Source organism: Xiphias gladius, chromosome 24, assembly GCF_016859285.1.
Source record: "Xiphias gladius isolate SHS-SW01 ecotype Sanya breed wild chromosome 24, ASM1685928v1, whole genome shotgun sequence".
Lineage (NCBI taxonomy): Eukaryota > Metazoa > Chordata > Actinopteri > Istiophoriformes > Xiphiidae > Xiphias > Xiphias gladius.
In genome coordinates this window covers 11,230,431-11,254,134 of record NC_053423.1, presented here as the reverse complement: position 1 = coordinate 11,254,134, position 23,704 = coordinate 11,230,431, and the positions used below count along the sequence as shown (strand labels likewise).

The 23,704-nt window shown below is 43.5% G+C and overlaps 3 protein-coding genes across 7 annotated transcripts; all 3 read left to right on the top strand.

The window, feature by feature from the left end:
- The first annotated feature begins 609 nt into the window (after positions 1 to 609).
- Positions 610 to 5,055, top strand: polr1f (RNA polymerase I subunit F). Of its 5 annotated transcripts, XM_040122661.1 has the most exons (6): positions 610 to 812; positions 904 to 1,148; positions 1,661 to 2,126; positions 2,931 to 3,072; positions 3,450 to 3,658; positions 3,834 to 5,055. In XM_040122661.1, exons 3-6 carry the CDS (start codon positions 1,825 to 1,827, stop codon positions 4,327 to 4,329), a joined length of 1,149 nt encoding a protein of 382 aa, XP_039978595.1. In that variant the 5' UTR covers positions 610 to 812; positions 904 to 1,148; positions 1,661 to 1,824; the 3' UTR covers positions 4,330 to 5,055. The 5 variants fall into 5 exon arrangements, with proteins under 5 accessions (XP_039978595.1, XP_039978597.1, XP_039978596.1 ...); XM_040122663.1 differs by lacking the exon at positions 904 to 1,148 and having other exon boundaries at positions 610 to 752; XM_040122662.1 differs by lacking the exon at positions 904 to 1,148.
- Positions 5,056 to 18,162: 13,107 nt separating this feature from the next.
- On the top strand, positions 18,163 to 18,633 carry LOC120786550 (neurogenic differentiation factor 2). The gene has a single exon (XM_040122030.1). It carries the CDS (start codon positions 18,163 to 18,165, stop codon positions 18,631 to 18,633), a length of 471 nt encoding a protein of 156 aa, XP_039977964.1.
- A 2,171-nt stretch (positions 18,634 to 20,804) lies between these two features.
- twist1a (twist family bHLH transcription factor 1a) lies at positions 20,805 to 22,541 on the top strand. The gene is made up of 2 exons (XM_040122029.1): positions 20,805 to 21,560; positions 22,105 to 22,541. The coding sequence occupies exon 1, from the start codon at positions 20,982 to 20,984 to the stop codon at positions 21,531 to 21,533; it is 552 nt and encodes a 183-aa protein (XP_039977963.1). The 5' UTR covers positions 20,805 to 20,981; the 3' UTR covers positions 21,534 to 21,560; positions 22,105 to 22,541.
- Positions 22,542 to 23,704: the final 1,163 nt, after the last annotated feature.

Sequence of the window (23,704 nt, the reverse complement as noted above, 5' to 3'; positions counted from 1 at the left end):
GCCCAGGGTTCTAACACTCATTGTAAAGTTAAGCGATGAAGTAAATCTCTTTTACGGCACCTCTCAAACCTGGAGGTATAAAGTGCTTGACAAAGCAAAAGGAGAAACAGTTATTAAAAAAAAAAAAAAAAAACAATATCACGTGCACTCACAGGCATGCACACAGACACATCTGTGGCCTCTTATGAAGACATACAATTGCTCTGACAACATCGTGTTGCTCAGGACCTCATTACGGTGTTTGTCTGCTCCAGAGAGCACAGAGCAAGTGTGCGTGCGTGTGCGTCCGTGCGTGAGTGTGTGTGCACGTGGGTGTGTGTCTGTGTGTGTGCGCGTGTGTTAACCAGGGCCCACAGCAGCAGAAGCCAAGCGGGAGCTCTTGCTGACTAAGAAACCACGTCACTCTTTATCACCGTGACAACAGACAGGAGTGGGCCATGGCGCCCCAGAGAGCACCAGGGCTGCACTGCGCGCGCGCGTTTGTGTGTGTGCGTGCATGTGTGTGTGTGAGAGAGAGAGAGAGAGAGAGAGATGCCGAATCATGTGACCTCCTGTGGCGCTGCTCTGTCAGAAAACGGTAACACTAGATCCGCCTCTGTGCCTGTGCGCCTGTGTCTTTCCGCGCACGTGTGTACGGGTGTGTCCTACGCGCACTGTAGTTGCACTAATTGACACCCCAGGTCACCCTAATGCTCCCAATGTGCCCTTTCAGGTGGGAACAGGATACGGAATCGATGAGCGCCTCTTATCAGGTGAACATCTTTACGGGATGCTTGCCAGCCTGGGCGGCGCAGTTTACATAACATTGGTTGGTAAGGAAATGCATCCTTTTAATGTCGTCTCCATAACTGGAAAGACTCGCGCGGGTCATCAAAATACTGTCCCCAACATTTGATTTCAAAGACATTTTCGAGCCAGTTCGGTAAAACCGGAGAAGTATGCGGAGCTGCTGTGGCGTGGCAGAGGAGTAAACGACTGCATTGTGAGCTACGGGATAAGAAGTGGACCGACCTGCTAGGAGGGCCCTGAGGCAAAAATGAGCCGCTACACCCCTACTGACCCCCCGTCCCTCCCGGTCTGTTTGCGGCGCGGTACGTATGACGGGGACGTGAGGTTACTACATGTCCCCAGCCTCGCCGCGTGATAAGGTGATTAAATCTTGCACGCAGAGCATCACCGGCAGTCATAGATCATATATATGATCTATAGGTATGATCATAGATAATCTAGATTTTGACACGAGGCTCCTCTTCGAGACTGGACCTAGAAAATCAGGTGCTAGAGCAGGACTCACCTCAAAGGCCCTAATCTTGTTTACAATCCCCATCTTGGATCTGAGGGAACGGCGGTTGTGTAACCTATGAAGAAAACATTTATCTCCATATATGCTTGCCCAGTCTTCGAAGTACAAGTTAGTATTATTCTGAAGCATCGGTGCTTTACTTGAGTGTTTCCGTTTTCGGGATACTTTTACTCCATTAAATTTCATTTACTTTTATCTGATGACCGCAGTCAATGCAGATTAATATTTTTCCTCCAAACAGAACAATAAAAATGTGTTAAAATGTGTTGTTTTATTTATAAGAAAAAAAACTTCATAGACCACATACAATAACATAATTTTATGGTTTAAAAAAACAGATTATTTTGTTTTATGCAGGACTCAAAATGGAGCTCGTCTTTCTTTTAGCAACTTTAGTGCCCTCCTCGGCTGTAGTTCCGCCTCCCGACCAGCAGACGTCTACATAAACAAATGTTCGCCAATGTTTAAGATCCTCGAAGCGGAAATCGCCCGTTGTTGGTCTTCCGGTCTTCCTGGGCAGCATGGCGAACTCCGCGCATGCTGAAGACGACCCAAAACATGTGAAAATGTCCGGCGAAATCCCCGCCGCCTGCGCCCAAGTCCAGCCGAGCGACCTGCCCCCGGTAACGGGCAGCGATGCGGGCGCGGTCCCGTGCTCGATCCCGTCTTTTGTGGCCGCCTCCGAGCTGCTGTCGGCGCCCTACTCGTGTCTGGTCATGAACACGCACCGGAGACACATCGCCCTGCCGCCCATGTACCTGAACAAGAAGAGGACGGGCATACAGGAGGAGCTGGAGGCCGAGCTGCTCAAGTTCTCCCAGGGGTAAGTGGCATTAAAGCACGGGACGCAGCACGTTTTCTCTTACTTGGAACAACTTTTTATCTGCTTTGTCGACATCTCAGCTGTGGTACACTGACACCGTCCACCGTTAAACACGCAAACAAACGAGTGCCAACAGTGTCCAACGTCATGCGAGGCTAAGCCTGTTCGTATTGTGCTCATGCAGCTGTTGTCTGCCTTGTAATGGACGGTTAACTTCGTAGCTGCGCGTATAACAACTGGCTAGTTCCATTATCGGACGGATATTGAAGCACCTCCACCGCAAGGAAAAGTCCTGTATTCGAAATTTAGCTTGTGTACAAGCAGAGAATATATTTTCTCTGCAAAGCTTTGATCTTCAAAACTGTCAAGTAACCATATTGCTATTCGTAGTAGTACCTATACAGTTCAGCTATAGCTGTTAAAATAAATGTAACGGAATAAAACGTACAATATTTGCCTCTGAAATTTAGTGGTGTTAAGTAGGAAGTAGCACAAAATGGCAATACTCATGGAGAGTACAAGTACCTCAAAACTGCATTTAATGTTACTTTGCACCACCTCCACCAGCAGGGCATCTGCGTGGCTGTGAATAAACACACGAGTAGTCTGGTGGTGTCAGCCCTACTCCCACCCCTGATGAACGAATAGTCCTAGTTTAGCTAATCAAACCTGGGTTGACCAGGGAGAGATGGAAAATCTACAGTAACAGGACTGAGAAACGGCCTATTGCACATGTTCCCTATGAGAATGAATCTGTATCATGCATGTTGTACTGAATCAACTTGTCATGTGTGTCTGTTGCAGTCTGAAAGGAGTACCTTTGGCTTATGACGGTATCAAGATAGTGGGCCGGCACGGAGACATCTATGATGACAACGGTTACGTCCACATGGACATAGAGGCCAACTTTATCGTGTTTCAGCCCAAAAAAGGACAGAAACTGCTGGTGAGATTTAGCATGTGCAGCATTTGGCAGACTCTGTCATCCAGAGTAACATACAGGACTTTCCCGGTACGGGCAGGTGTCTCTGCAATAGTGTATTTGATTCAGAATCAAATAAAGAGGCCTTGGGCAAAAACCTCAATCCCTTGGAAACAAAAATGACATTCATTACACTCATATTTTAGTCTTGTACATGTTAGATATTCACTGACAATATGATCATTGTAATAAACTGTACATGATTTGTTGGATATTTGTATGACTTGGGTATTTGGGTTGAAAAAAATGAAAGAAAACGCCAACCCAGCCCCCCCCCCCCAAAAAATAAACAAAACAAATGTATGCATCATAATTTATTTCCATTATATTTCTGTTCCTAGGGTAAGGTGAATAAACTGGGAGCAAGCCACGTGGGCTGCCTTGTGCACAGCTGTTTCAACGCCAGCATCCCCAAACCAAACCTGGTCTCTGTGGAGACCTGGAGGGACGCGGGGCCGAGGATCGGAACAGAGCTGGAGTTTGAGGTGACTGCACTTGACGCTGATATTGCAGGGGTGCTGCTGATCAGAGGACGGCTGGACAGGACCAGGCAAGTGTGCTGCAGTGGTGGTTGGAGGAGGGGTTAATCATACTGAATAATAACCTTTACACAGTCTTTTTACAAGTTTTTGTTGTGTCAGCTGTAGAATGTTTTGCAAAGGACATTTTCAAGTTGTCATTAGACCCTTAATTGATTTTTGTGTTTTTGTCTTTGTGTGTTTCAGGGTCCAAGAGCTGATGGCTATGGGCGAGAGCTCAGAGGCGAGCGTCCCTGCAGAGCAGCCAGACGCAGCAGACACAGAACCAAACCCAGAAACCACAGAGTCTCCTGGCGATGCCCCCAAGAAAAAGAGTAAGAAGAAGAAAAACAAAGTCAGAGAGGAGGAGAGAGAAGAAGAGGTGACACCCTCCTGCCAACAGGACAGCAACACCCCACCAGAGATAAATGGAACAATGGATGAGGCAAACAGCAACGAAGCTGGTGTGAAAAAGAGGAAGAAAAAGAAGGAGAAACGTCTGAAAGAAGAGGAGGAGGAGGAGGAAGTTGAGCTATGTCCCATGGAGGTCCATGGGAGCGACTCCAGTGGCTACGTCAGCGACAAGTCAAGCAAAAAGAGGAAACATGAAACTGGTAGCGATGCCGCATCTGGTTTTAGTGCAGATCCTGAACCCCCAAAATCCAAGAAGAAGAGGAAAAGCCACATTAACCAGTTTGCCTGAAAAACTGAATCATTTTCTTTTTTGAAAGCAATACTAATTGTGTAGAATAATTGAGGTGATACCAGCCAGGGTAATGACAGTGGAATATACTGACGTACCTTAACGATTAAACACAATTTTTACGGAGCAGAGTGTCAGGCTTGCAGTTGAAGCCTTTCTGCAGTCTCCTTTTGTAACTTGTGCAAAAGCACATGAGAGGACAAATGCAGACTCGACAGAACAGTCCCTATTGGATTGTAATTCCCTCCCGCTGCCTGACGGGGGCGCACAACTGCTTCATACATCCACACTTTGACACAAACATACGGGAGTGAAACCATGACAGCTTCATCTGTTTAGCAGGGCCATGAAACGGGAAGGATTTTGCCTTGGAGTTATGGAGCCACTGGGACAAAGGAAACTGGTGCAAGACAAGTGAGACTGCCAAACTCAATTCAAGAAATTTGTTCTTTTGCATTTTGTCTTTAATAGCACAGTCTATGAAAGTTGCAAGAAAAGGAGATTTTATTTTTTTTTTTAACCACATTATATTCACAATATTCAGTCAGAATCCCAGTAAACATCATACACTGCAATGATGAATTGTTTCTAGTGCTGTACTGACCTCCTTTAGCGTTGCATGAACAGTTATCACATGGTGTGTTGTCTTTTTTTGACAGAGAATCTTAAGAAATGGAAATTAAATACTCAGTTTTCCTCCCAATTAAAGATCACTATATATTTTCATATGTTTGCACTGCTTTCATTTTGTTTTTCAATGATTTGAAAGGTTCATCAATCAAGCGAGCAATTTCTTTTGTTTTTTTTCTTTTCTTTTTTCCTTTTTTTTTTTTTTTTTCTTGTTTGAAGACAAAGGTGTCTGTGGAATCTGCAGTTTGGGAATAACAAAAGGGTTTAATTTTTACAAAGATGCATCCTTGTACAGATCATTCACAACAAGATTTCTTGTTTTTCATGGCAGGATCCTTCCCACAACAAACTCTTTTATGCTCACCAGTGGGTGTCAAGTGATAAAGTCCTGAGAGACAGCCCTAAAGATCTTTGTGTTTTCTTTACCCTCACCTCCACACTTACACTTACACACACACACACACACACACACACACACACACACACACACACACACACACACACACACAAATCCCCCTGCGCTTCAGTGGGGAGTCTAATTAGCTGTGAGGTGCTAAGAGTTGGAGAGCTTATCTGGAGCTCCCTAAAGAGGACAGATAAGAAGCTGCAATTAACTCGGCTCATCTTCATCCTTCACGCCTGCTCGTATATTTCTGTCATCGACATGAGCTACCCCATCGGTGTGTCTTTATATATATATATATATTTTTTTTTTTTAAATTGGATTCCCATATCCTAACTTCAGAGAGCATATTAATTACCATTGCCAAGCTAATCAGAAAAGGTATAATCATCTGTGTTGTTTGAATCAAACTGCATTAGCTTTTCTCCAGGACAGGTTGCAGCTAAAGTTGTGACCCATGGCTTTATCAGTCGTTAATGAAACATTCACTAATGCTTTATGCATCAATTAAAAGAAATTATTAGGAACAACTTTTGGATTGTAATGTGATGAAAAATTCATCTGACATTTTTGACCACTTATCTGTAAAACAACTAGCCTGCCAAGAAAATCCACTTACCAGCACGTCTTAAGCTAACTTATTAACACATCTTGTTTGTTTAATCCATACAAAAACCAAAGTGTCAATACAACACCCATTCACTTAATGGGGTTATATGTACTGGAGTATTTCTTGACCGGGACCGGTAACTTAATGGAGTTTCTGCTGGTTGCCTAGCAACTGATCCAGACAAGAAATATTTATATGTTTTACTTTATTAAGACATGAGCATGATATCGATCTTTTCCTCTAACTCTCGGCAAGAGAGGAAATAAGCCGATTTCCCACAATGGTGAACTATTCCTTTAATGGATAACCAACATAAAGTATACAGTTTATGTTCATACCAAAGGATTTTTTTTTTTTACAAATCAACAACCTGAAGTTAGTTCTTAATAATGACTCACAACCAACCTTTAAAGCATTAGTGAGTGATTTATTAAGACGTATTAACCAATGATGAAGTCGTTGGTAAGAAGTTACAAACCCGTTATAAAGGGGGACTTATTAGGAAGTGGTGTACCAAATAAGGCCTGAATAAACGGAGTTACTGAAATGCCCTGGGCTAATCCTTTTTCCAGCAGAACTACACAAAAGGCACACATACACACACACACACACACACACAAATCCCCATGCCTTTCAGTGGGGAGTCTAATTAGCTGTGAGGTGCTAAGAGTTGGAGAGCTTATCTGGAGCTCCCTAAAGAGGACAGATAAGAAGCTGCAATTAACTCGGCTCATCTTCATCCTTCACGCCTGCTCGTATATTTCTGTCATCGACATGAGCTACCCCATCGGTGTGTCTTTATATATATATATTTTTTTTTTTTTAAATTGGATTCCCATATCCTAACTTCAGAGAGCATATTAATTACCATTGCCAAGCTAATCAGAAAAGGTATAATCATCTGTGTTATTTGAATCAAACTGCATTAGCTTTTCTCCAGGACAGGTTGCAGCTAAAGTTGTGACCCATGGCTTTATCAGTCGTTAATGAAACATTCACTAATGCTTTATGCATCAATTAAAAGAAATTATTAGGAACAACTTTTGGATTGTAATGTGATGAAAAATTCATCTGACATTTTTGACCACTTATCTGTAAAACAACTAGCCTGCCAAGAAAATCCACTTACCAGCACGTCTTAAGCTAACTTATTAACACATCTTGTTTGTTTAATCCATACAAAAACCAAAGTGTCAATACAACACCCATTCACTTAATGGGGTTATATGTACTGGAGTATTTCTTGACCGGGACCGGTAACTTAATGGAGTTTCTGCTGGTTGCCTAGCAACTGATCCAGACAAGAAATATTTATATGTTTTACTTTATTAAGACATGAGCATGATATCGATCTTTTCCTCTAACTCTCGGCAAGAGAGGAAATAAGCCGATTTCCCACAATGGTGAACTATTCCTTTAATGGATAACCAACATAAAGTATACAGTTTATGTTCATACCAAAGGATTTTTTTTTTTTACAAATCAACAACCTGAAGTTAGTTCTTAATAATGACTCACAACCAACCTTTAAAGCATTAATGGGTGATTTATTAAGACGTATTAACCAATGATGAAGTCGTTGGTAAGAAGTTACAAACCCGTTATAAAGGGAGACTTATTAGGAAGTGGTGTACCAAATAAGGCCTGAATAAACGGAGTTACTGAAATGCCCTGGGCTAATCCTTTTTCCAGCAGAACTACACAAAAGGCACACATACACACACACAAAAATAAACATAAAAGCTCACGTTACACATACTTTAGCCTTCAACATTAGCTCCATTTAAAACTTTTTCTTACAATCCAATGTACTTGTAAACACAGTCATTACAACTCGCTCCCACTGTTGCCAGAGTGCTCTGAATGACCTCAAATTGTGCAACCTCCACTGTCTGAACTGTACAAATACACAAAACACTTAACACTTGTAATCTTAAGATGAAGAGATTTAGAAAACAATGGTTCGAAAAGTTCAAATGATGGTTCACTGTAATTTGTCCTGCTATGACCTCCCTCTGCCTTTATCACTCTCATTTGCTTGAATTCAACCCCAGCCCTCGTGCACCTCTCTTGCACCTGTGCCCCCTCCTTCCATCACCACTCATTTATCTTGTCATTCCTCCTGTCACTCCCTCACACTGACCCCCCCCCCCCATCCTCCATCCTGCTTTTCCTCCTCCTCCTCCTCCTACGTGTTTCCCTGAGTTATAGGAGGCGGCGTGCAGTTCAGACACATTCCACTTCAGACAAACCCCCACACCCCCCCCCCCACCCCCACCCCGTCACTGGACTCTTATATCTAGGCATGGTCGTTTATCTTCATGATCCTCCGATGGAGAGAAGAAAAGGGAGGGTTAGAGGGATGAGACAATAGGAGGAGTGTTGTTTTTGTTGAGTGGGCCAGACTATCTTTTCATACACCTCTGTCTGCCTCTTGCTGCCTCGATAGGAGTGGTCTCTCTAGTGTGTGTGTGTCTGTGTGTGTGTGTGTGTGTGTGTGTGTCTGTGTGCGCACGGGTGTGTGAATGTGTGTGTGAGTTTGTTAGTGTGTGTGTTGGCTGGCTGCGGGGTCCCTATCTCCGGTGTTAAAGTTTCCAGGTCTGGCGGCTCCTACATGAAAGAAGCCGTGGAGTCTTTATGGAGAACAAACAGGCGCCCTGACGCAATGCTCCAGGTTCAGGACACACACACACACACACACACACACACACACACACACACACACACACACAACGACTCATGCCACACATTCACTGGCTCGCTCACTCATTCACTCATGCAGACACACCACATCCACAACCCACAATCCACAAATCCCCATCCTTGCACACCCCCGTTGGCCAAGCCTAATTAGTTATGTGGTTGGCACTCTGCTCTATCCCAGAGCCCCAAATGGCAGCAGGTCATAAAACCTTAAGTGTTCCACCAGTCAGAGTAGTGCAACTGTGGCCATATATCCTACAACACAGTCCAGGTTAGACTGAGTCGTATCAAAGCCCATCTCTCACAGGCCTACTGACATCCATGAAATCCCTTTATGGCATTTTCAAAGGCATTTCTGAGAGATTTTCTTGGCACTTTGGCTTTGAATCTCTGTTTTTTATGCTCCCTTCAGGTAAGCAAATAGCCCATCCTCAAACAGAAACAGACTGACTCAAGCGTTAAACTCTTTCCCAAGGGATCAATGTCTGCACACATACATATACAGGCGCACATGCACACACACTATTAACCCCTAAAGTAAACACTACTTTTAGTTGGTGAGCTGGATTCCCATAGTTAGTTTGTTTCCTTGGCACCCGACACCCACCGTCCTGTCCTCAGTAGCCCTGGCGACGACAGACGGCAGTTTCCTGTGACACCATCTTGCTCAGGGGGAATTGTGTTTGGGTCTATATGTGCGTATGTGCGTTTGTCCAAATTTCACACACTCATTATTTTGTGGACTCCTCAGGGAGTCCACAAAGTGAATGTGTTACTGAAACATCTGATTGAACAGGATCAGATAATAGAGGATCACGTTAACTCCAGCTAAGTGCAGCGATCACCTAAAGATTTGATTATCTGGTCTTCTCTGTTCTGCATGTGCATGTGTCACATTCTGTGTGTGGACAGAGGTAGAAAATACAAGACAAAAATGTTGAACTTTTCCTTTAAATTTGAAATTATTTATTACGTTTTAACAGTGTTAAGTTTACTCATATTTTGATGTGATCAAAAATTATATATATATATATATATGTATACACATATATATACTTATTAACTAAAACTAAATTATACTCTAACATTGACCTATTTCTTTAGAACAATAGGTTCTTTTCCCAATGTTATCAAAAGTTGTTTTTTTTTTTACTAATAAATTTTTTTTTATTATCACCTATGAATGAAATAAATCAACAGTACTTTTACTTCAGATGATTTTACTGCTTATACTTGAATGTTTTTAAAAGAGTCAGTAGTGCTTTTACCAGTAATTTACTAGTAGTTTTTCTGAATTTTCTGAATGTGATACACCTTTAACACATCACATGATGATATTTTCTGTATATTTACATCTCATGTACTCATTTGAGATATTTTCAAATCGCTCAAATTTATCATTCATAATGTGTGTTTTCTCCATTATTACCAAATAGTATTGCGCCTCTTTTTCCACATAATTTTATTTTATGAACTTTATCATACACCTTGGATTATTTTGTGTGTGTGTGTGTGTGTGTGCTCTGTCCTGGTCAGCCAGCCCAGTGAGATTAATAGGGCTCAGTGTAATCAGGAGGTAATGGGAGGTTCATAGGCGTCTAGACAGTGTTCAGACCAAACCATAACTCCTACACTAGAAACACTGGGGACATATGGCAGGGAAAGGACAAAAGGTAAAAAGAAAAAAAAGTTACTTAGTTTTAATCTTAACTGTATGCAGTTATTATGATAGTAACATCATCTGCAGAGATGACGCTAATAAAGAAAGAGGCCAAATCATATGAACACAGACATGAATGTGACAGTGAGCACAGTAATTTACTGTGGAACAACAAGCGATTGTATAAAATGTATTTTTATCACTCCCTATACCTTCTGCATATAAATCGAGAGCAAAGTAGAAATGCGGAGAGGAGTACTGAGGGGTGGGGTGAGGAGAGGAACACACACAGCATATCATCAGACTTTCAGCCACAACCTCCCAAAACCACAGAAAAATAAATAAGCCAAGAAGAGGAAAAAAAAACTTCTGGGTCTGGAAAAAATGATCTCATGTTTAGTCACGTAGCTTTACAGGACAATGCCCTGGACACAACTAAATATTTTGTTATTGTAATTTCATGAAAACCTTGTCAAACGGCAGAGCAGGGCTGAGGGTATCCGTATAGGAAAGAGGGCAGGATAGAAAGAGAAAGAGAAAGAAGAAGGAGAGGGAGAGATGAAAAGAAAGTGAAACCTGGGTGGCCAGTACTGGTGATGATGTGTGCATTAGAGCTGATTGCTGGAAAAGCACTTATAAAGTCATTGACAAGAAGATGAAAGAAACCCCTCTGATCAGTGAACCATCCGCTGATGCTGATTTTAATCACCAAAGACTACATATGACAAATATGTTTAACATGAAAAGTAAGACACAAAGATTTTCCAGTTTTCCTCAGTAAGTTTAGAGATCCATGCTAAAGACCGCAGCTTTCCCTGAAGGCAACTTGTGAAAGCGCATCCTGAACTTCTTCATGTTGAAATAGATTTAGTGAGATGCAACACTGGTCCAGAAGCAATTTTGTTAAAAGGTAAGCGTTTTGAAATTACAGACACTATTTTTTTAGGAAATCAGTGCAGCATGGGAAGTAAATTGTGCCAGGTGCAAATATATAGCATCTATATTTAATAATAACATTTAAAAATGCTATATTAATTGTACATGTTAGTGTGATGTGCTGTAGTGTTTATAATTTTCCAAAACTAGCATCCCCTGTAATTTTCATTTTGAAGCTGTATGGCAGATGTAAGCACATTCTTTTAAGATGATATGCCAAGATGTGTTTTCCAAGACCTTGCGAAGATTTCGGGAAGTACTCATCAAGTCCCATTTCCAGTTACTGGATTCTACATATTGGCTGTGAAGAAAGATTAAGGCTATCAATAGCTTACACTGTAGTCAATTTAATGGTGAAGCACGTTATAACCAGACTTTTAAGGCAGTTCATAAAATTTACAACCTGGTAGAAAGAAACAGTTCCATGACATATCCAGCTTCCTTCTTGTCTCCAAAGCTGTCAGCTCTCTTCAGCAGACCGAGCTGCTCGTGGAGATGGTTTAGTTGTTAATCATGTGAACTGAGGATGGAATGTGCTGGTCTTACAAGGGGAGAGATAGTAACCCCTGTCTCTGCTCAAGGATTGGAATCTGCAGAGGAAGGCCACAAGATACGGTTGAAAGCTCTGGAAGGAGCAAATAAGATGAACTTGTGTTGACATTTTTTTCACGCTCTTTGGCACCATAAACTGTTAATGTTGCCTCATCCTTGCTTTTTTAAGGTCCTCTCAGATTCAGCATTAAATTCAGCCTAAGCACAGGTCAATGAGTGATCATTTCAATCCACACCAAGAGTAACAATAAAGTGCGAGATTACAATTTAAGAGGAAGAGGAAATTTATTGGGATGACGTTAGATGCTGTGACTACTTGTGAGGCTGCTGATGCAGGGCATCGTCCAGCACTGCCTATTATCAGTAATCCAGCTGGGGAGCTAAACATTCAGTCATTCAAAAGTTTTGTGTGATTGTTTATGTGAGGGTTAGTGATGTTATTCTTCAGCGCTGTCCATATTTTCCAACTTTTCTTTGTTCCTAAGCAGCTCTGGCACTGTGGTGGGAAGAAAAAAGTCTGATCTATCAGGAACAGTCATGTGTAAACATATTTTACATGAATTATCTCAGTGTAAAGAAGAAAAAACACTGATTTAACAGATTATGATTTAAACAAACCCAGACAAACACACTTAGAGTCAAACAGTGCTAAAGTGTTTAAAGCATGCCACTCCTATCTTCATCATCATTAAAATCATCATCAAAGAGCTATATCCGTCTCTCAGGAAAATCAGGCATCTCAACGTACACTACAGTTGAGAATATGACACTTAAAACAAATGAAACACGGCACCCTTAAAATACACAGTAAAAAGTGGGTGACCTTTCAGAAAATAAACACAGACATTACTCAGACAGAACTCGGGGGTGGGGGTGAGTTGAGGCAAGGTGCTGACACGGGTAAGGGTGGGTGGGGGAGCCATGCCATGCAATGGATTTTGAGTGTGGCAGTGGAGAGTGGGAGCTAAGAGGTTGGATTAAGAGAGGGAGGGTAATTCAGAAAGGAGGAGCCGAGGACCCGCAGCGGTTTTGGCCAAAGGGAGGTGTAGGTTTGGAGGAAGAGGGGGAGGAATCGGGTGCCGAGCGAGGAGATATATGATGTGGTATTGGGATTTATCCAACCTCCACACGCACGCACATGCACACAGGCATGAACCCTACCTCTCATGGGCCACCCAGCTGTGTAAACACCCCATGACTGAGTGTTGGCTAAAGCTCCGCGCCAATCAGAGGGCGGGATGTAGAGGAAGGCGGGACAAGTGAACCAATGAGCCAGCTACTGGGTGTGGAGAGAGACGGAAAGAAACACTGAGAGAGTCAGAGAGACACAATGAAGAGGACGCAGATAGGTCAGGAGTTAAACTCATCTGCCTTACTCCCACTGTCTCCCACTCTCTGCCTGGTTCTCCCTCCCTCTCTCCAGTATTCAAATTCAAACTCCATATGATATTATGTATAAAATAGCTTTGCTAAATTGCTTCACTTTCATAATTTGCAAAACAGAGAGGATGTGAAAGATGTGTCATATGTCTGTTGTATGTTGTATGTCAGTGAGTGGAGAAAACAAGCAATAGAAAATGAGGGGGGTGTGGAGAGAAACAGCTCAGTAAAGGAGAAAACAGAGGAGGAGACAGATTCAAGGAGAGAGAAAGACGCTGAGAAAGAAGCAGAACGAGAAAAAAGTGTCTAGTTTCAGATTTACAGTGGTAGTGGGAGAGATTTGGCTGTGTTCTTATAGCACACCGAGGACAGAGCCAGAGGAGGAGTAGAAAGACAGATTTACATGGTGAGAACTGCTCTGGCTGCCCTGGAGCAGCACACTGGACACACACTGTTCTCCGGTGATCTCTATATTAACAAGCTACTTCAGTGTAACTTCACAATACTAACATATTAAAAATCCTGTTTTTCACACTCAGTCCTCGTGTGAAATGAGTGAAATCATGGTCCCCAAAACACAGGACTCAAAGCCCGCTCTTCCCAGGCCATCAATTCCCGTTTTTCTGTGGTATTATGTTATTATATGGACCCAATATCCAAGAGGGATTCGGTGTCAAGATGGTGTCTTTGTGCTATGTGCTGTAAGATGATGCTCATACAATTTGTGAACTGAATTGCCATGCTGCAATTGGGAATTTGTGGGTAGTTTCGCCATAGAATCACTGTAGAAATTATAAACTGAAGCTTAGTTTTCATATTTTTTAAATTCTCTTTTATCAAAAATGTCATTAAAAATTAAAATTACAACCTCTCGTGGCCAAAAACATCCAATTGTATTATCTATGTTAGCTGCATGGCTTTAGGGATGCCAGTGTCGGTCTGTTCATTCAGACACATTTTCATGGTCCCCAAAGGATGAATAACTATTTTTGTGGGTGATCCTCCAACTTTTCATCTAGTGCCCCCAGCTGGTCAAAGGTTTCACTTTTCCAAGGAAATAGCTGAACCCTGACAGCATGGGTTGGCGCAAAATTTTATGCCGAAATTCGTGGCTGCCAGAGCATGAAACTCTTTGACTTCGGTGATCCTCTGACGTCTCCTTTAGCGCCACCATGTGTCTGACGTTTGTGGTTTTGAATGAAATCTCTCAATAAGTATTGGAGAGAATTGCCAAAAAAATTTGGCACACACATTCATGTCCCCTTCAAGGATGAATTGTAACAACTTGCTCGCCTGAATTTTCTTCTAGCACCATCATCAAAGGTTGAATTTGTATAATGCTACAGGTTTAAGATCAAATACCTGTAAAACTAAAGACAATCCCATCTGCTTCAGCTGTGTGTGGTGTTTAGGCTAATTTTTTCGGTTTTAACACTGAGGTTGTGTCTGTCAAACCTTCACTGTTTACTTCCACAAACATCTAGTCACACCACAAACTATCATGAATTTCACTCTGTTTAACCAATAATAATAGAGCAGAGCAGAATATGTGCCATTATACGTGTCTGTGTGAAGGTCTGTCCTGTGTATTTCCACTCACACAAAACCGGGATAAAACCCTGTAGGTGTGTGCGCGCGTGTTTGTGTCTCTGTGTGTGTGTGTTTGTGTGCCTCTTTTGAGGTTTTACTCCTTATTTAAGACCAATATTTACCCACCAGCCCCAGGGTGAGATTACCTCATATTCTCCCGCCCAGCTGTGCTTTCTCAGCGTTTCCACGACAACAGGCGGAATGTCCCATCATGTTTATCTGCCCGCCAGGGAAACAGAGAGGAGTGAGGAAGAAGAAGAAGCGGCGGAGGGAGACGGAGAAGATACACTGAAGTTGGAGTGTGTATACAAGGCAGACACTCACACGCTCACACCCTTGTATATATGGAATAATCACACGGGAATGCAAAAGGAACTTCTATAGGCAAAAAGACACAGGCTTACTGTGTGTTACTGATGTGTTCACATGGATGGGAGCACAGTCAGCAAGCTACTGGAAGTTGATCAATACTTCCACTAGAAAACTGTCAAGAAGCTGAGTAACAGTAACAAGAGTGAAATCTCTCAAATATTATTGGCAAGCTCTGAAGTAGTTTCGCTGCGTTTCTGTTTCTGTTTCTGTTTGACTTTCTATTCATGATAAAATGAATATAATGGCACCTTAAACATTTAAGTTTATTGGTATCTCCTATGTAGCATCCATAACTAGTCTACAAAAAGGTTAATGAATGCTTGAATATATATCATAGCTGTAATTCATCCCACAGCATAATTCACCCACTTCTGGCTTAAGTCCCTTTATAGATATTTTCAAAACCCGTGGACAAATGTCGACATATATGATTACTATTATACTTTGGTATCAAGGTGTATGATTCTCGCTTTGGGTACGAGAGGTCAAATCCCGGACCAGCCCAGTGTGTGGACTAATACAGGAGTGGGTTATGCCCTAAAACACACATCTAAATAAGAAGTAATGCAGTGAGGTGGACAATGTCTGTAGATGTGTTAAACTAGATTTAGCCTATTAGATGAGCTCTTTGGTTTGTTTCTGTTGGCTGTGGCTGAGGTGGTAAACGGGGTTGTCCAGTGTTCGCAGGGGTGGTGGTTCATTCCCCGGCTCGTCCTGTCCATGTGCCGAAGTGTCCTTGGGCAAGACTCTGAACCCTAAGTGCCTCACTTGTAAGTCGCTTTGTATAAAAGCGTCTGCCAAATGAGGTCAATGTTAATGTAATGTCATAATTTGTTTATACACTTCTTGATGTTTCATATGAGGGGTTGTAGTTGTTGACAGTAAGAAAGACTCAAAAATGGTGTGATATCTTCATGATGCCACATTATATTGTTAGCTGCTGCAGTTTCATGGTCCTGGGATTGTTCATGCTGGCTCACCGTCACACTGTCCTGACTTAGTGGGACACTTAAATAGAACAGAGATGTCATTAATGTTATTAGTAACTCCTGTTCCTTTCCTACTGCGAAAACTCAAAATTTAAACTGTTTGTAGTTCAAGTGCTGCTAAGAAATGCAAAATATGGAGAGTTAAATTAAAGTGTTACTTAACTTGCTACGGATGTTATTAAAACAATCTAACATGATGATAGGTAACCAAAGCAACAACAAGTATTCAGTATGACCTTTCAAACCTAATAGCTGCCCAGACCACTATAAAGGTGTATTCAGAGACTTTCAATCTGATTGAATACAGTGACCTTTCCGCCTAGTTAATCACAATATGAACAGCAGCTTCATTCATTTAAACTTCAAATATCTGCAAAGCTACAGAGGGGCTGTTCTGGTCCCGAATGTAACCTCTGACCTCCCAGAAGGGGCAAACCGAAGGAGAGCTTATCCTCAGGGATCAGTCGCTTACAGTACCTAGTTTTAGTTCTGCAGAGCTGAAAGTTTGAATTTTTCATGGTATTTTGAACAATTCGTCATCATGAGTGGGCTTTAAAACCACCAGCACTACACTGGCTGATTTCAGCAACTTTTGGAACAGAACACGCTCTCCTCCTTAACCACAAAAGCTGAGTTGCCCTTGAGTAAACTGTTTTACCCAAAAGCACCTAAAATTCAGGAGAAAGTGTCTGCTCTGAAGAGTTCATGTGTCTGAATTTGCTTATGAAATATAAGCTTTCCTGCTGCCTATTCAGTGATTAAGTAAATCAGTATTTGTGTTCGTAGTCAAACTGCCTGATTAAAGTATTAGATTAAATCTGAAAAACTCTACTGGGTAAAAAAAAAAGGAAGTAAATTCTATTTGGAAAGTCAGATGTGGAATTAGTGTCTCTCCACATAGCCTCAACAGCAAATGAAACATTTCAAATAACCTTTGCGTCCAAGAGGACTCCCCACACTGTAGATATCCCCCACTGTTTTTGGCCACCTGGACAACACAGATCCGCACGTACTTCTACACTGCTCGGGTAGACATTGCAATCAGTCGCAGCCAATCAGTGCAGGTCAGCTAAGGAAAAATGTGCAGTATAATGCTCCTAACAGCTGAAACGGACACAGGGTGTTACTTTCACCCGAAATTACCTCTTACACAAACAAAGCATGCGAAGCGGTGGGGGAAAATCCTGTGTCATTATTTGTCATTGTTTGTTCTCAGAAAAGAATGAAAAAAGAGAATGCGTGACTGAGATCATAAAGTCAGTCTCAGTAAAACTTTAACCTGGAAAGCAAATAGTATTCGGGTCAGACTTAAATGATCAGAGTATCGAGGCCCACAGATATTCCAGTGGCCCTCTCAGCAGTGCCTGCAGTGTGGACACTGTCTCTCCATGGGAACGGACAGTTAGGCTATTTGCTTTAATTTGCAACAGAAAAGCTTGTGGTGTATAGTGACTGTTAGGGAATGTTCTATTTGGTCTTCCCCTGGCCTGTTTAAGTGATAAAAGTGTCATTATTTAGCCTCTGAAGCGGAGGGGAGAGTGCAAACAAGACTGTATGACCCTCCGTCAAGAGCCTCCGTTCTTCAGAAGCTCATTAAGGGCCTCCAGGACAGCACATCAATTGGCGGGGCCCTCCAGATTCCTCTAGGCCTTTTTAAGCCTCTCTCCCCGGATTCAACCCACTCACCGGACGACTAACGGCAGAAATGGACCAGGACTTCAGGGCTAGAGTGGACATGAAAGATGTCGCGCTGTGAAGCGGCATAGGCGGCTTACTAAAACAGCAGGAAAGGGCCTTGGATTTGAGCCAAGTAGGATCTCACCCTGTCGTGCTCTGACCGGATTTGGATTCACTTTCGGGGATGCTGTCCTGCTTTGGTCTCTATGTCTGGTGAATGATATTAAACAGACCTGAAAGCTTTGACTGGCGTCACTTCTCGCGCTTGACTGAATAGCAGACCCATAAAAGTGAAACGCGCTCTCTATGAGACTGCAGTCGGTGACTGAATATGGAGCTGCAAGACCGCATAGTGGACTCCACGTTAATAAATTTCGACATGAACCTGATAGAGTTTCCGCAAAAGTACACTTTGGGACCGAAGCAGCAGGTGGATAATACCCCGCCCGGTGCGAACAACCAGGCGCGGCTGAACGACCCACCCTGGTGCAGGGGCTTGGAGAACGGCGTGCGCACCGCGGAGCACCTTGCCGAGCATCTGGTGATGGGTCCACCGAGGTACTACAGCCGCGGGGCCCACGGGCACGCCAAGTCCAAACGGAGGAGGATCATCACCGTGGTCCAGCGACAGGCGGCCAATGTGCGGGAGAGAAAGCGGATGTTTGGCCTGAACGAGGCCTTTGATGAACTGAGGACGAAGGTCCCTACATTCGCCTACGAGAAGAGACTGTCCCGTATCGAGACTCTCCGCCTAGCCATCGTCTACATCTCCTTCATGACGGACCTGCTGGAGAACACCTGAGACAGAACGGTCCAATACTGACTGTATTCCATGGAGACTCGACCGGATTGGGGTTACCACCGACCTCGGCAAGGACAAAGACACAACTGATTAAACTGATAAACTGATCAAAGATGAAATTCAATAATGATCAACTTGATCGCAATCCTATAACTACAGCAAGCTTTAAGAAAAATTTGAGACTATTGTCCTACAGATTATTTGATACATTTCCAAAGAACATTTTTCTGAGAAAAGTTGACTATGTCACTTGCAACACGGTATTATGATGTTAAATTATTAGACTGACATAAACAAGCCGAGAACACGTTCTCCAAATATTTCATTTAATATATGTGGCTTATTGTAGCTTAAAAATAAACGTATAGCCTATGGTAATGCATGTGTTCTTGGCGCCCCAATAGAATGACAAAAAGAAAAGAACACAGAATTTAATTCAGACTCCTTTGGACCAAATTTATAGGATTACCATGTCCGACCCTGCCTCCCACAGTTCTGTGAGCGGAATGCATGTATTTGGTTGCCTCAGAAGGCTGCATACGGTACAACCTTGAATAGAGGCTAAAGACTATCAGGACGTTTTTAAGGAGGGCGCTCGGCAAGAGTGAAATTTCAGGTGTGCGTTTTTTTCAGCACCTTGGAGAGCGACACGGCCGCTCGCCTCACCTGGTCCGCCCACAGGCAATGGAACAGGTGTGGCAGCTCGGGGCTTTTTCACGAACAGAAAGCGGGAGCAAATGCGGAGGATTGATTGGCCCCTTGAAAGCCTTAGAAGATTCAGATGAAGTGGATTTACATAAGCAGGTCCAAGGCTCACGGCCTCACGACGCTGGACACAATCGTCTGCACCGAGGTGTAAATGGAGCCAGTGGCGTGATGAGCGAGATGGGACAAGAGGCGAAGTGAGTGACAGATCAACGAGACGCGCTCGCCCTGTCTCGGATCGAAAGACAGAGATATTTGGAGCAGGGAGCTTGGGGCGGTGTCCCCTTATAAAGGGGGACCAGGCCGGGCCTGCTGTGGCCCTCCTCGTGTGTCAGCCTCACTCATCAAAGATGAGGCCCCCCGGTGGGCATTTCACGCCGCAGACTACCTCCACAAGTTGCCAGACCTCGATTCAGCCACGCGGAGAGGTATTTCTGCTGGATTTTGATATTAGGCTGTATCGCGTCAGGCCCCAGAGCTGGGTGGTCATGTTTAGGCTCTCTGCGTGCGAGCGTCTCTCTCTCTCTCTCTCTCTCCAAGTCCGTCTTTATCACTTCCAGTGTTTGCATTTCGCCCCAGCCGTACACCGCCTTTAGCGACCCGCTGTGAGCACGGATCCGCCCTGAGAACTCCCTGGGACGGCCCGTCTTTTAAACCTGAGCCGCGGTGTCGAGATCCCTGCGGGAGTCGGGCCCATTTAGGCGCATACCTCAGCGCGGGGCCGCTGATGGGAAAATAAACACCTCGGTCTGCTTACACGAGCGGAGACCGCCTGCTGTGACAGCCTCCTGTGTTTCAGTAGGGCTGATATTTTTCACCGCCGCCACTGCTCCCATCTCAGGCAGTGTCCAGACCTGAACAAGGAGACTCGAGGCCTACAACAGACAACAGGCTTGTGAAAGAATTTCTGTTATGTTCTCAGTGTCTTTGATTTATTTGCAATAAGAAGCAAGTCAAATATCCACGCGTGTTAACGTAGTTACCTTTAGGTACGTACACTTAAAAAGGACTTGGGGAAATGACCCAAAAATGGCTAAATGGGTCTAAACATAGATCGAGGCAGTCTAACTTCTCTCTCAAAGTTGATTTGATAGACTTTCACAGGGGATTCCAATTGCTCCGTTTAATTTACAACAAATTCAAGAATGTTAGAGGAAAAAAAAACAGCATTATGCATTTGGTGCAGAAATAACTTGGGGTGGGGTGGGGGGAAAGAATTCATCCTAAAAGCAGGACTGTTTAGCCCTTGCACAAATCTACACCTATGATTCACTAACACCGCCCCTACTACACCCCCTTTCCCAATCTTGTGTAAAGGAGCCTGCATCTCTTAAACTCTATTCCTAATATCATAGCTAGTCCTACCCTTCTCCCGCAGTATTATGTTACACCCCTTCTCACCCAATCACAGCGCTCCCCAAAAATCCTCCTGCCCGCTCCTATAAGAGCCCCGGTCGCTCCGGTCTGGCAGCCACCTCTCCCGCTCCGTGGCGCACGAGATTTACGGTAATACCAGCCCACACCCCAATGCAGACCGCACTCCTTATTACCTGTCCTGTTTGTTGATGTTGTAACCAGTTCAGGGGATTCGGGTCAGGGGTTATAGCCGTCCTTCAGACCACAGAAAAGTTTTGGAAAAGACGATGCGGGAAGAGGACTCCTCCCCAATGGACAGTGCAGGGAACAGCGAGGAGGAGACCGACCGCCAGCTGCCGCGGAGAGGCGCGAGGAAGCGGCGGGCGGCACGCAGGAGCGCGGACGCGGAGCAGGAGGACGGAGTCGTGGAGAGTCCGATTCCCGGGAAGAAGAAATGCAGAAAGAGCTGCGACGGTGGAGGCGGCAGCCCCGTGAGCGGCGGCAGCGAGGCAAGCAGCAGCCCCGCGCGCTCCTTCGATGACCTACAGACGCAGCGCGTGATGGCCAACATCCGCGAGCGGCAACGGACACAGTCTCTCAACGAGGCATTCACGTCGTTACGTAAAATCATCCCCACCCTCCCGTCGGACAAACTCAGCAAGATCCAAACGCTGAAGCTGGCGGCCCGGTACATCGACTTCCTGTGCCAAGTTCTGCAGAGCGACGAGCTGGACGCACGAGGAACCAGCTGCAGCTACGTGGCGCACGAGCGCCTGAGCTACGCGTTCTCGGTCTGGAGGATGGGGGGCGCGTGGTCCCTGTCTACTACGTCCCACTAGCAGGGCTGCTGTGGATGAGACAGCGCGGTAAGCTGAGCTCCTTTCACTTTTCATCCTGCAGGGAGACAAGCTGCGCCAAAAGTGGTCCTGGGCGCATTTTACGCACCGCGCCCAGATGAAAAATCAATGCAATATAGTTCCAGTCTCCCAGTAGGGTTACTTTGGCTGCAACATTTGTATGACATCCCCCCCAAATTCCTCTACAATTCATTAAATCTGTTTTATTTTCGTCATGAATTGGGTGTAGGTCCCGGTAGAGAGTACAAAAACTCAAATTACGCACATTTTTGTAAAACAAGCGCAAGATTCCACCATCTACCTCAAAATGTGACATCCACACATCACGCTACGTAGTTGTTATTTACAACGGATGTGTAAAGTGGGGAGTTTTACGGAGGAAATGTGCTGTTTTTCTGAAAATATAGATTGATGTTTATATCGCGTCCCCCTTATAGATAACAACCAGGTTACATCGCTGCACTTTAACAAACGCATGAAGAAATAACTCTACAAAGGATTTATTTCTATCTATTGGATTTTTTTTCTTAATCAAATGAATATCTTTTTACAGATTATGCAGACTGAGGAACCAGTGGATCAGGCCAGCCCTTCAGATAGACTGAAACAGGCCAAACACAGCTGAGGCCCAGGCCCAGCCGCTGTGCTCCAGGGCTGAGCGGAGAGCGGGCTTTTCATATTTCCCTTTGCATGGACTATACTTTTTGCAAGGGAGCACTTAGGACAGACAGGAGGGAAATGAGGAAAGAGAGACCACTGCGACTATGAATGTTGTAAAAAGAAAATGAGCTCCGATGAACTGCTCTGTTTTGAAACACGAGTGAAAAATGACAATTCATTCCACATTGCCTGTGACAAAGTTTCACAGCAAATGAAGTATTTTGTATTTATTTTTATACACAGCTTTGAAATTCCTTTTCCCCTCTCAAATAAAAAGTTATTTATTTTTGGAATATCAAAGAATGCTGAATGGATCTGGAGTCTGCGCATTTTGAGTGTTGTAAATATTTGGTAATATCTTGAATTAAAAAAATGAAGGTATCTTTCATTCCTCTCAATTGTCTGGATATTCATTAGACTTAAACTTAAGCTCTAAAACACGAGGCTGGGTAATAAACGGGTCAATTTCAAGACCATCAGCTGAAGGTATGAAGGTAGTTATTTGACGCACAAGAATTGTTTTATTTTTGAAACAAACTCATTTCCCATAGACTGAGTACTTTAAGTTTATGCAGAGAGTTTATTTTCATTTGCTGTTGCTGATTCCCCAGTCAAGTAAACCACAGAGGAGGGGGACAAAAGAAAACATCTCATACCCGTGGTTTATTCTGTCGTGATTTCTTGAGCTCAGGGATCTGGGAAAGCCATAATTAGTTGGTGGTCTGTTTGAACAGGGCGAATGCGGAGCTGTGGGAGGCTTGCATGATATTCCCAGATGTCCTCCGAGCCCCAGGTCAGCATGGGAGTCTCCTACAGGTGCTCCAGCAGCTACACCAAGAGCTTTGACAGATAAAGGCTGGTGGCTGTGGGTCATAATGCAGACTGGTTAGACCGTGTGATTACAATATCTGCAATTCTCATTAAAAAAAGAACTAGTTATCCACATACAAAACATAGAACTGCAATACCATGGGAAAAACAAAATGATCTTAGAAAGTGCATATGATGTTTAACGTAAAACTGGCTATACACAGTGGAAGTTTAATACAATTGTTGTATAAACCCCTGTAATGTAGAATTTTAATACTATTTGTATTTTACTATTCACCCTTTTATAATGTTATCAATTTCTTTCTAGCTATTCAAAATATTCAAAAATTTTAAAGAGACTCTTGATTTTTACAGTTTGGATCTCCCACAGATTGAGTTTCACTGAAATGAAGGTATATTCACAAAAACTCACCTTTCTACCGAAACGCTATGAAATACTGACAAAAATAAACAAATCGAATTATTTCTTAATTAGAGCCATTAATGGTTGTTTAGATCTCAATCCTCTCTTTATTAAATTGGCCTTGGATCAACCTGCAGCAAATATCTCAATAGACATATAAAGTACAAATATCAAATAAATATCTGTGCAAAACTTTATCATTAGATGCATACAGGGAAGAACGGACTAGATTAGACCAGGACTAGAGGATTAGGTATGA